The sequence below is a fragment of the Pezoporus wallicus genome, unplaced genomic scaffold (assembly GCF_028554395.1).
Source record: "Pezoporus wallicus isolate ANWC-B61680 ecotype Strahan unplaced genomic scaffold, APGP_CSIRO_Pwel_v1 contig_15, whole genome shotgun sequence".
In the NCBI taxonomy this organism is placed as follows: domain Eukaryota; kingdom Metazoa; phylum Chordata; class Aves; order Psittaciformes; family Psittacidae; genus Pezoporus; species Pezoporus wallicus.
Genome location: NW_026642870.1, coordinates 492,750 through 505,353, shown reverse-complemented (window position 1 = coordinate 505,353; position 12,604 = coordinate 492,750). Strand labels below are relative to the sequence as shown.

General features: G+C 44.3%; 1 protein-coding gene across 1 annotated transcript; it reads right to left on the bottom strand.

Annotated features, from left to right (window-relative positions):
• Positions 1 to 584: 584 nt before the first annotated feature.
• On the bottom strand, positions 585 to 7,827 carry PLEKHB2 (pleckstrin homology domain containing B2). Its single transcript, XM_057432985.1, has 7 exons — positions 7,758 to 7,827; positions 7,005 to 7,157; positions 6,136 to 6,238; positions 5,181 to 5,220; positions 2,745 to 2,834; positions 1,496 to 1,610; positions 585 to 851 (listed from the first exon to the last, which is right to left on the bottom strand). Exons 1-7 carry the CDS (start codon positions 7,792 to 7,794, stop codon positions 715 to 717), a joined length of 675 nt encoding a protein of 224 aa, XP_057288968.1. The 5' UTR covers positions 7,795 to 7,827; the 3' UTR covers positions 585 to 714.
• Between the last annotated feature and the right edge of the window lie 4,777 nt (positions 7,828 to 12,604).

The following is a 12,604-nucleotide window of genomic DNA, read 5'->3' as shown; positions in this document are numbered from 1 at the left end:
AGAAGAGTGATTCAGGATAAAGAGGGAGATGAAAGAACAAACACTGGTCTTCATTGCTACTGGGCATTCACATTTTTGGGAGAATAAAAGAACTGAGGAGTGCTGCCGCTTCTTAGTGATTAGCTTACACGTTCTCAAAAACAGCCTCACCTGGATAAGGTGAGAGACAAATACACGACTCCAGCTAAGAAAATATATTACCATCCGCAGGCAAGTTTGATAACAAAAATCCTCTCAAGCATGGTAGGGTACCTAATGCCAAGGAGTTTCTGCTGAGCTGTGTGTTTGTCCAGGGAATGTTTAGAGCCAGTAGTACATATACACTAATACGGGGTTCCTTTAAACCTCCTATTTGGACCAGATTTTAGATTCCTCCCTCCCCCCCATCACGTTTTTTCTGCCGTGCTTACAGTAACAGTCTGTTCATAAAGCTAGTGACTGCTACCATGTTACATTGGTGCTCATATTGATTCTTATCAGTACAAATCCTTGTAACTCCATCATAAACAGAATTCAAGAGCAGCACATGCCAACTCCAACCACTTAACTAAATGGTGCCTTTAAACTCTCAAGACAGTTAAGAATCAGTTATTAAGATGTCACTACTGAAAAATAACTATTGCATTTCTTAAAGTTTAACAGTAAACAACACTGCCAATATATTATTGCACACAATAAAGGGTTCTGGAACTACAAAGATAAGGAACAGGTAATCTAGAAGACCCAGAATAATGATCCCAGAGCCATTCCAGTTGCTGCTCCAGCAAGCATGCCCAGTGCAAGATCTCCATCGGTGTCACGGTAACGCTCTCGAATGATGACATGGTTTGCAGGGGGCTGCCCATAAGGTCCTAGGTGATAGGAGATTGTTAGGAAGAGGGCAAAGTCTATCTTAATACCATGTGCTGTAATTTCAAAACAGGCCCGCTATTTCACCTTCTTCCTTCCACTGATGATGCCAGCATGTGGGGAAGGAACCAGTTACAACCATGCTTTGGAAGTGGATTTACCTTTGAAACTTGCGCTTAAATTCTGAGGCCATAGCTGAACATTAGTTTTGAAATAATTAAGCTAGGTGTAAGAGGACAAATGAATGAAAATCTCCATCAATGCCCAATATGGAGTAATGAATCAATCTTGTTCTGGCTCTTTTATCTTAGAAAACATGCTGCGTACTGTAGTTGAGAGTTCTGTGTGCTTCTAAGAGTTTACGAAGTAACTTAAGTTGGGATCACAATGGGATGGTAACTTACGCTGGGATCACACTGGGATGTTAAATCACTTGTACTAAGTTAAATCGCTTAATACAAATTTCACTGCACTTGCTTTGCTGTGAAAGGGTAAGGGGTGTTGGTTCTAGCTACATGTCAGTTTTCTTTACATCACTGTTGTGCAGGAGTGGTGGGTGGTAAAGGATGGTGATTAACAGAATTCAAGACAGAAATATTAACTCAAATAGCTCAGAAAGGTAAAAGGTATGGTTGATATTGATTACCTTGGTATGGATACTGGTAGGGAACAGCATAAGCTTGTCCATTGGAGGCATAGAAGACTTGAGGACCAGGAGGTGCATACGCACCACTGTACTGATCATAGCCATAGCCATAAACCTGGTGAAATTAAAAATGTCCATTACAACAATATTCTTTGCTTTGTACCCAATTACACACTTTGTTCAATTCTCACTTTTAATGCAGTCAAGCTTCAAATAAAATACCCAGTGTATACTGATATAATCTATCTACTCCCTGGAAAGGATTCAGAACAGCTGCTTGAAAAAATAAGTGCTCCTTAGCAGCACTCACTCTCTTCCCTTCCTGGATGCTGAATGGCAGAGGCAGGTTCTGGATCATCAGGCAGAGCCACAGCAGCCTTACCAGCTTCTCCTCTCTGCCCTCATGCCAGTAAGAGCTCTCTGGAGGGCTGTGAGGTAGGCAGGATCCCAAGAAACTCCAACCAACCTGTCCCTTTCACAATGCAAGTGAATGTCAGATCTGGGACAAATACTCTGTAGCTGTATATTTTGGAAGCAATTTTGTCCTCCAAAAGAGGAGGCCCACTACTAGCCCTGATACAGCTCCCAGCACCACATCAAGTTCTTAACAGCTGTTTCTAACAGCGAGGGGCTGGAGCAGTACAACTGTAATGCAACAAGTAATGTTACCCCAACTATCCCTTTGTGTTTCACTGCACATCAGTCAGAATATCCAGAAATGCACAATGTATATAGGTTCAGCCCCAGTGCTGCTCCTTCTCCACTGCAAAAGAACGGTGCATCCAGGAGCTAGTTTTTGTGTTGCTGTGACATCTTGGATACAACAGAATCCTTATGTATTAAATGTGACAGCTCCAGTCATTAAATCTATTTTTGAAACTCCTCATTTTGTATCCTTCCAGTTCTTACACAATGTGAAAGCGTAGTCCCACCTCCTTATGTTAAAAGCTGCATAGCCAGTATCTTTCAAGATCAGCTAAATAACTTATGCCCTGTCTCTAGGAAGCTATATCTTCCAAGTTCTCCGAGCAGCCATCCTTTATATACCTCCCAATCAAATCTGCCTCATCCCGTTCAAGGGAAATCCATCTCAAACAGGAGTGACAATAGATTGTTAGTGCCTCACTCTCTCTCCTTTTGTACAAACCTCAAAGCTGGATGCAACTGTGGAACTCACAGTTATATCCAGGAGTACAGTTTGAGTGCTTGAAGGACTAAATGCTTAATGCTTCCTGACTGAAACTCTTACCTCAGGTGATGGTGTGGCATAAGCTGTGTAGGGAGGAGGGGCTGAGGAAATGGCTGTCTCATCATACATCACATCAGATCCCATGTAGCCCTAAACACCATGGAAAGGTAGCAATTATCACCTTTTTCTACAGACACCCAGTTAGAGCAGCGCAAGGATTAAAACTGAATGACCCCAAAGGAGTAACCTTCAGACGTACTATGAATATCTTATAAAGCACTTCAAAAAGAAACTTATTTGGAGAGCAGACCTGGGAGAATACAAATGCCACATCAATCGCAGGAAGGAGTCATAAAATCTCTTACCTCTGTGTGCACACATGTACATACAAGCACACCAACTCCTTCCATCATTTCATAGCCTCAGTTTCAGAAATTACCCTCTTGTTCATCCTCTGTTTTCAGATAAACAAGTTTTCACAAGTAAGCTAGCTGCTTCCCAGTGCTCTAGAGTGGTATCATCAAGTTCTGCAAGAGCAGATAAGAACACAAATGCAGTAGCCAGAAGTGGCCCCTGATCATTATAGCAGAACACAGTCACAGTTCTTGGCCACCTGTCGTCCTGGCTGTGAGAAGGCTAAAAAAAAATACAGTAAGAGAGGTTTAACTGTAAGAACTGGGGGACTTGACTGGTTTTAGGGAACTACATTGCAAATGCCACCTATAATTCTGGTCCTTTTTGAAGGAAGCTATCAGGCAAAGGTGATAACTTACTCTCAAAGAGAGTTAAGGTTGGTTACAGTAACCTTGTATTCTTGCACATAGTTATCAGAAATACACAGTGATACTCTTAGTGCCCTATTCCAAGAAAAAAACACAGGTCTCTTTTTTTCATATACGAGTGAATTTTCCTATTGTCTCTTGCACCTGGACTTTAGAAAGAATTTTGAAGGCATAGTATGTCTATATCCCAGGTCAATCTTACACTGGAGATTCTAAGGATTGCTTGAAACACGCTTGAAATCACTATTTGAAGAGGCAGGTATTTCCACGACCTGAGAAAGTGTCCAGCAGTACATCTGTATTCTGTTCTGCTACAGGGAACTCTGTACAGGCATGTGACACCAGTCTGCAAACATCTGTAAATGACATAGTTCTCAAAGCTGGGGTGCTCACCCTCGTATCCCAGTAAAGGCACCGCTGGACACTCGGTATTTTTGAAAGCTGTGTCAGATACCTACAGATGGACTCAAACCCAGTTACCTGATTACTTCAAGTCCTTGTTGGAAATCTGTAATTGCTTTGGAAAGTGCCAGTTTATGATACCACTTGTGCAGAGAGCTACCTGCTCTACTTTCAACAGCAAGCATCTGCCTTAGCTGACAAAGGTGATGCACCGGCAAGTTTTGAATGCCATCCTATCAGGGCTGGCAGCCAAGTGTCAAAAGACATGAAAACCAGCAGTTCCTATCTCCTAAAACCAGGAGTCACCATCTCCCACATAAGCAAGATACAACCCCCAAAGCTATAGCAGACAGACGACGAGTGTTGTGTTCCCTGCATGAAGACAATTCCTTCACTTCTCATTTAACACCATGAAGCAGCATGGCACAGCTGCGGTCAGAGGCACTTCTGTCCAGGGCAGTCAAAACTATGACAAGCATTTGTTTTGTGTATCTACAGATCTTAGTATAAGACAGATGCCTCAGTACAGTGCCAATGTGAATGTGACCCATAAAAAGCTGATACAAACTTCTTTAAAAGCCAGCATTTCCCCATGAAACAGGAATATCTTAGGTTGGTTTAGTCTAGCCATATAGGGAAAGCTAGTGCTGAAGACTACTTGAGAAGGCAGTCTGGAGGAAAAAAACAATACCCACAAATGGATGGATATGGTTCCCCAAAGACAGAGTTCTCTAGAGAACTCCAGGACTCACAGGGAGAATTTTATGATAACTGACCTCTTCACTCTCCGCAGTTAGTATGCCAGTGCAAAGGTAATATACTCCTCAGTGTGCCTGCGCTCCCCTCCAAGCACCTCATGCTCCCCTACTCTCCATCAAGAAGCATCCCACAATGTAATGGATCTACATTTAACAAACAGCTTCTTTGCAGTAAGCTTCCTTTAGCACTGTACATGTAGGCAGCAAATGCTAAGAGTGGAAAGTGAATTTTTAGTGGTTGCAGATTTACTTCTTGCCCACAGCTTCTGCGCTACTACCCTTACAGGCCAGCTTCCCAAACATTCACTTCCACACACAGATCATTCTCTGAAGTCATTGACTTCCACCCAGCATGTATGTGCCTAGGCTTGGCTGCAAGGATAACATGTACTAGTGACCCAGATCATTCTCCCTACCCACAAGCCATCTGCTCATGACCCTGTTTTTCTGTAGCAGAGAGGGATGAAACATGATTTTAGAAGTAAACTGCTGAACCACATGTAACACCGATGTGTTGCTTCTCTGTCTGTATAAAGTCTAGCCAGTGCACTTACTGGGTTTGTCCTGGCATCCTGGAGAGCAATTTTCCATGCCCTGAAAAAATAAGCCCATTGTTTAGTGGAACACTGATAAAAATTAATACTACTTAATTTTTAGGACTATTGAAAAAAAGGGTTAGGAACTAGAGGTACTGCAGGAACACAGTTTAAGCCATTGCACACGTCAAAGCCCAGTAATACTAAAATGAATGCAGAAAGATGTTACATCAAGACTGACACAGAATGACTTTCTTTGCAGAGCTGAGAAGGCATGAGGAGGAACATGAGAAGGAAGAGATGCAGTTTTGAAGGTCTTCACTGCAAGCACAACAGGTAGGTGATGTGCAGCTATGCTCAGGATAAAGTAATAGGATGAGAACCAGGGATGTTGTTTCTCCTGCCTGAAGTTGCATCTGTGCTGACTAGAGAGTGTGGGTCTTGATGCTATTACAGTTTGAACGAAGGTACATACACTTCACACAGACACTCCTATGCCATATGGCTGGGAGCATGCTTGAAGCACCACGCATACTTGGCAAACACTAACGATAGAAGTTATCAACCTATATAAAGCCAAGCTCAGCTGAAAGTTCACAATAATGGAGTATTCTTCCTTTCACTACTGACTGGGATGTCCTTGAGCTATGCAGGGTCATGCACTGCTTGAAGAATGGGAAAAGTGAAAAAAAAAACCACAATCTGTTCAGCAAGTCTTGCATTAACCGTATTAATAAGATTCTTTTACTCCTCAGCCTTCAGTGTTTTCAGTGAGTTAACTTGCAGTTAATTTGCATGAGTTAGATAACTTCTAAGACAGCTGTGTTTTTGTCACTGAAAGACTGCTTTTATTTGCTTGAAAACTTTCTTAAAATGCATCTCTGAAAATCTGAAGGCATAACAATTATTAGGAAGAGAGAGAAAAAGATAAACGAGGAGAGGCAGCAAAACCAGTATTCTCTGGCAGACTTACAGGCAGTCATCTGCACTCTCTGCACAGAGATTGACTGTCTTCCCATCACGGCAAACAATCTGCAGTAAACAATCTTTCTGCTTCCCCTCTGGAGGCTGGAAATCTGGGACAGAAAAAGAGATGAGTTATGAAATATCGATAACCAGAATTTCATGATCACATTTACAAGGGAGACAGTTTATGCAAAAGGCTGGACAAAATAAACTAGGGCCAGTTGTAGCTGCCTTCCGTGGCATCAGAGCAAATTACAGAAGGAAATAACCTGTTCTTACTCTTTAGACAGTCCTGAAAGTAAGTAGCTGTGAACATCATTGCTAAGAAATTTAAGTGTCTTATGGCAGAACTAATTCATACTTAGCAATAAGTACTCACCAACACTTGTGTCAGTATCAAGTGGAGTACCAGCAAATGCTAGAAGTGAAATTAGTAATACTTGAAGAAAATCTGCTGAGGTTTCCATTTCTTGTCCTGGCTCTCACTCCAGACAGCACTGTAATTACTCCAGTAACGTTATAATCAGACACACAAGTCTACTGTGAATATCCCATTCTCATGTGCATGCCTGCCACCTGCATACATAGTACCCTGTCCTCACTGAGTTTTAAAAGGAAGTATCAAACTCTAACCTTATCTGTCATGTGATGCTACCATGCCCTGGGTGTCTGTAAGGGAATTTAATAGTTGGTTGGGTTGTTTCTTTTTCGGGAGGTGAGTGGAATGGGTGTTTGCTGGGTTTCTTTAACAACAAGAAAGTTGCACACTTGTTGGAGAAGTTTACTTCTGCAGTAGTGTCGTAAATGGTATGCTGGGAAGGCACTGGGGTTGTGAAGAATCTCTAAATACACAAATCCTGAGGGGTTCATTATTACCTCGACATTCATTCCCCACTCTGAGGTTGATGCAGTGGATTCGCATGTGGATTTTATCTTCTATATCATGGCGATTTTGATCATCATAGAATATTAAGCGGCCATCAGACCACAGGTCAAACCAGTTCTTCTTCCAGCGCCGCAAAATAGTACCTTAAAAATCAGACAGTCACTTCTGAGAGCACGTATTGGGAAGTATTTGTGTCCTAGAGCTAACAAAACCAATAGATCCTTCACAGCTGCCCCAGATACTCTGAGGTGCCAAGCAAAATCCTGTACTAAAACATCCCCGCTTCAGAACGCTACAGAATTGGGTTCCATATTTTACCTAGTATTCAGAGTCACAACTGAGTTTAAGTGCATAACCTGGTGCTTTAGTTCTGACTTGCTGCAAGAACAAGGAGAGGGCATGACTAATTGAAGACATTAAGGTGTCAGGTGAAGTTTCCAAGTCTCCACTTATATAGCACTAATTACAGAGCAGCATCTGAAGCTGAATGCCAGTCAGACACCTCAGATATGGTATATCCTGCATCCCAGTGGTATACCTCAAAGGTCACATGGAAATGCTGTCATGACAGGTCTTTTTATGAAGTGTCCTAAAGGTCAAAAAAACAAACCAACAAAAAAAGAGAACAAAAAACAACCCATAGAGCTAGACACTTTATTTAAGAAAGACCTGGGAATTACTAAGTTGCTGTGATGTTAGACACACTGGGGAGAAAAGGAGATAAATGGCCCACCATGACTTACTTTGCCGGAGCAGCCATCCACTCTTCACAAATGCCATTGTTGCTGAATCTAGTGGACAGAAGAAGAAGATGAGGGGGAGAAAAGCAGTTGTCAGTATTTCACAATCATACATTAGAAAGAGGCACTTCAGCGTATAGTATCATATATTACAGCTGTGTGTAGCCAGCTAGTATTTCAGACAGACACAGCAGATCTCAGCTGAAGACACTCAGTAAGGCACAACTAGTATGGTAGGTCTTAACAAATGTAATTGTAGCAATCCAACATAACTATCAGAGACCACTTTTAAGTTTAACTGGAAAAGGCACAAGCTTACAGCTATCACTCTTGAAGCATGGGAAAACGGCTGCAGTGACTTCTTGCTGACTTGCCACCAGTTCCTTGCAAAACTGTTCTCTTGACATACATGTGCTTCCTGTATTCTGCAGTCTCAAGTTACTAAGCACCCTCATTTCTTCCCTACCTCCCTTTTTCTGTACTTCCTCTTCAGTTTTATTTTTAATTCATAGGCTCAAAGTCCAGCCAAAACAAAAGCTGAAATAGTATATCTTAAACAGGAAGGACAGTCAGGTTTATGACCTGTATTTCTTCCAAATCATCACTAGCTTCCTCCAAGATGAATGGGATGATTTTATAGCATAATGATGTAGAGACTGTTGTTCTAAAATGGATTAATAAAACCACAACTATCTGCACGTAACTGAACAAGAAAAGCAAGAAGCATTATAAGTCCCCCTTGAGAAGGCTGCCTTTTTTAGGTATTATTTGTGGGGCTTGTAAGCCAATATGAGAGATGGATACTTAAACCTACCAGATAATTCAGATAATTCTTGTAGCATCATAAGGGGGGGGGGGGGGGGGGGGGGGGCAGGTGGCATAGTAGATTTGATAAACAGAGGAACTTATCCCAGACAAGGAATGTCTCTAAAGCTGGGGAGGGGACGGAGAAGGGTTTTGTTGTCTTCTAGTAAAATATAAAGTTAGCAACATCCATTTGTTTTCTGATAGATGTATATAAACTATCTATTGGATATTACTTTTAGCTGTGTGTTCTTCACAGTACTGGGCAAATACCATAACACAAGACTGTAGCAGTAGGATTTCATATTGAAGGAATGCCACACGTAGAACAGGGTTGGGTATGACCATGAGAACCACCTGCAGTTGAAGTTTAAACTCCAAGATAAACCTCTTACTCTTGGCTTTTGTACCAGCTTGCTGGGAAAACAAACATTTAGCTGACAGCCCGCTGAAAGGGAGTGTCAAACTCCTACTCTGCTTTAATCCTGTCACGCAGTCCTGCTCTGAGGTCTAAGCACGCTGTTGTCACCTTCCTACAGAGAGACAGCTTCAGAAATAGAGGCTGGTTTATTCTTCCAAAGTAACAAAGCACTACAAAGGGGCTGAGCCTCACCCTCCCACCACCCCAGTATATGTTCTTCTCCCCCTAGATAATCCTTTACAAGGAAATAGTCTTCTTGCTCCTCATTTTCACAGGAATGGGTCTCTCCAATAGTGTTTCTATGTCTTCTAGTTTGCCCACTAAGGTGAAATCACTGTATATTTCCAGAAGCCTTTCAATAGTCTAAGAGCCAACAAAGAACTTGCATGAACTTCAGTTCTGTTGCAGGTGCTAGATTAGGCCATTGAATGCTTGCTGCTGCCTTTAACCTACTCTTATACCACAGCATCGTTACATTTAACTTAAACACATAAAGAGGAGGAAAGAAGAAGAAAACATTACTCTTGACAAGTTTTGCCTGTGATTACAGAGTAACTCAGTCTCCCATTACAGAATGGCTCGTAGCTATCTAGGGCCACAACAGCAAGAGGCTTAAACTGCTGTACAGCACCTCGCATGTAATCCCAGATGCAACAACATCTTCCCGACACAGAGTTTAGTATCCCAAACTTCAGCTCTGCATAGAGAGCAAGGAATCACACAGAACAATCTGTCAGCACTGCAGTAGGAGGTGCAAAGACAATCAGATACTCTTCTTTGGTCCTTTTTAAGCACAAGACTCACTTGAAGCCCTGTTGTCAACCCACATTATGTTTAAAAGAATATTTGCAGAGATAGGAGATACTTGGAAAGATCAGTTGCAACTGAGTAGTATTTGTTAAACTAGCTCAGTGCAACCAACATGGGAAATGGGATTTAAACAAAGATAAGTCAGTTTATCACCAACCTCAATAGAAGTACCTTGATGACTGAAACCTAAAAGAGGTAGCACCCTAAACTGAACACAGGTTAAGAGTAAACGCAGCAAAGTAGGTAGGGCTATTCCTTCCTGCTTCCGGGAACAGCAGTTTTCCTTTGTCACACAGAATAAGGGGAATATCCAACAATCTATTCTAGTTCACTTCTTGTTCTCAAACGCGGCTGGCTGCTAGTAAGAGCAAACCTCAAAACAAATCAAGTGTTTCTACCTGCAGCTTGCAATTACCACAGCCATTTTGATTAATGCAGTCAAACTAGCAATGGACCCAACTCCACGGTCCAGGCAGGTGGAAGATGTTTAACCACGGAGCCGAGTTCCAGGCGACCAGCTGTGCCTGCTGACACCTCACTGTTACTTCATTCCCGAGATTTTGGGCTCGGAGGAGTGTTCAGATGTAACCCTATTTGCCCTTTCTCCCCCTTAAAAACAACACAAGTTTTCTATTTTTGGAACTTTCTGACTCTGCAGCTAGCTCTGTGCAGGCCTTTTTTCCATGACGCTGTCTTAACTAGCCAATGACTAGTTCTACCGAGAGATGTGGCTCTCAGTGCAGAACTTGTCCACTCGTGAGCGAGTCGGTGTTCGGAACGGCCGGTTTGGAGAAGCACCGTCCCTCCTCTTCCTCGTCCCGCCGGGGACAGCTCCACCGGAATCCCCGGGCGCCGTGCAGGTCCCGGACCCGCTCCCTGCCCCCCGGACCGCCGGCTCTGCCTGGCCCCGGCAAACGGCAGCGTCACTGCCCTGGCCTTCCTCCCGGGCGCTCGGACTCTCCCTGCCCGTCACCCGCCGCCAGGCCCCGGGCTGGGCGCGGCCGGCTCCCCGCGAGAGGCCGCCGAGCCCTGCCCGAAACCTCCGTTCCCCGCTCCTCGCTCCCGGCAGCCCGGCCGACAGCGGACAGCCCGACAGCGCTCCCGGGGAGCCCCCTCCCGCCCCGGCTGCTGCGGGCCCGCCGACCGCGCCGGCCCGGCCTGCTCCGCGGCCCCGCTGACCTCCGCGTCAGGCCAGGCCAGGCCAGGCCGGGCCTCCGCTCAGCCCGGTGTGACCCACCGTACCCCGCCGCCGAGCCCGCGCGGTGCCAGGCCGCCGCCCCCACCTGCCGCTGCTTCTGCCACTGCCGGCCCCGCGCCCGCCGCCCGACCGATGCGCCAGCGGGCAGCGCCAGCCCGGCCTGACGTCAAACCGCCGCGGTGCGTCGCCACGGGTTCCGGGTGCCGCGGCACCGCGGGAGGAACGTGTCCCTCCGTGTTCGGGTCCCCCCATGGGGACAGGGCGGTGCGGACGGTGACCCCGCCACCGGCTGCGTCTGCCCCCCGTACGGCGCGCCGTGTCTCAGTATTTCAGAGGCATGTCCTTCTGCACAGGCCAGCAGGCGGGACAGCGGCACCCCCATCGTGCTAGGATACTTGGACTTTTTCCTTTCCATCTTGTTTATGAGTATGAAAGGGATGTTTGTTGATGTCATGTCATGGGACTGCATCAGAGAATGGCAGGGTCACTTTGTTCAAGTAGTCACACAAGTATTCAAGGGTGTTAAAAGGCAGGTAGTCTGTAAGCTCTTCTATATAACAGACGAACTGCACCTTAGTGATTCCTTCATGACAGCAGTAAGCTCTCCTTGGGTCAGTGCTGCCCACACACTGAAAAGTCTATCTGATGGAGAATGCACTCCGTCACTAGTTAATCACCTTCACAATTCAAGTTGTGTTTTTCAGCCAGGATAGTGGCAGCCCCATCACGCTAAGGCACTTGCGCTTTTTTCTTCCTATAGTGCTGTTAATGGCTGTAGTGTAGTCCACGCTTTGATATATCTTTGAAGTACTATAAAAGTGGTGAAGGCAGAACAGAAATACCAAGAGATCCTCTATCTGTGAATAGAACTGCAGGTTTCAGAAACAACCAGTAAATAAGATTTGTGCAGATCAAATTCTGATTATGTAGGAGTCCTCTCTCTGAGGATAAAACTGTTCACCTTTCATTGCTGAAAAAAAAGGTATTTTCAGAAACTTGTAGGTATTGGGATAGAAATAAAAGGCAAGACAATGTTTAGATGGGGGAGGGAGCAGTTTTCTTCTGGAACAAGAAAATACTCCTTGTGAGGATTTGGGGTCTTCAGTGGATCCTGTCCTTTTTTGTGTGTGTTCAGAGTGTTGGCACTGTTCAGGGTTCATAAAAAACTTTAGTTTTCAATTAGATTTAAAAGCATTTTAAAATTCATTGAGAAACTGTCATGCTCTTTAATGAGTGAATGACCTCCATGGGCTCAAAACATCAAGAGTTTTGTTTAGTAGCTTTTTGGGACCATTTCCTCTACCATGTTGACCTTGGAAACTCGGTTAAGGCTGTGAACCCAGAGCCAGGGCCATTGTCATGGAAGTTTTGTGCCACTCAGGTCTTGTCTGAGTGTTCACAAGAGAGGCACAAATCCAGAAAACACCAGATCTTCAGTCTGCCAGGAAGTCAGGTACTGCTGGAAACCCAGGCAATGTATGAGGGTTATCATCTCATTCAATTCTGAAACGTTTGAATGAAATACATTGGCTCTGCATTTGCTGATGAAACCTTAATCAGAAAGTTTTTAACTAGCTGTGCTGCAGAGCTAAAGGCCTGAGTCATAATACCCTGAGC

Excerpts from the sequence above, each read along its gene's own strand:
- PLEKHB2 (XM_057432985.1), bottom strand. The coding sequence starts at position 7,794 with ATGGCATTTGTGAAGAGTGGATGGCTGCTCCGGCAAA. Across the intron at positions 6,239-7,004 it reads AGTGGGGAATGAATGTCGAG|ATTTCCAGCCTCCAGAGGGG; the intron begins GTAATAATGAAC and ends TTTCTGTCCCAG. Across the intron at positions 1,611-2,744 it reads ATGCCACACCATCACCTGAG|GTTTATGGCTATGGCTATGA; the intron begins GTAAGAGTTTCA and ends TAATTTCACCAG.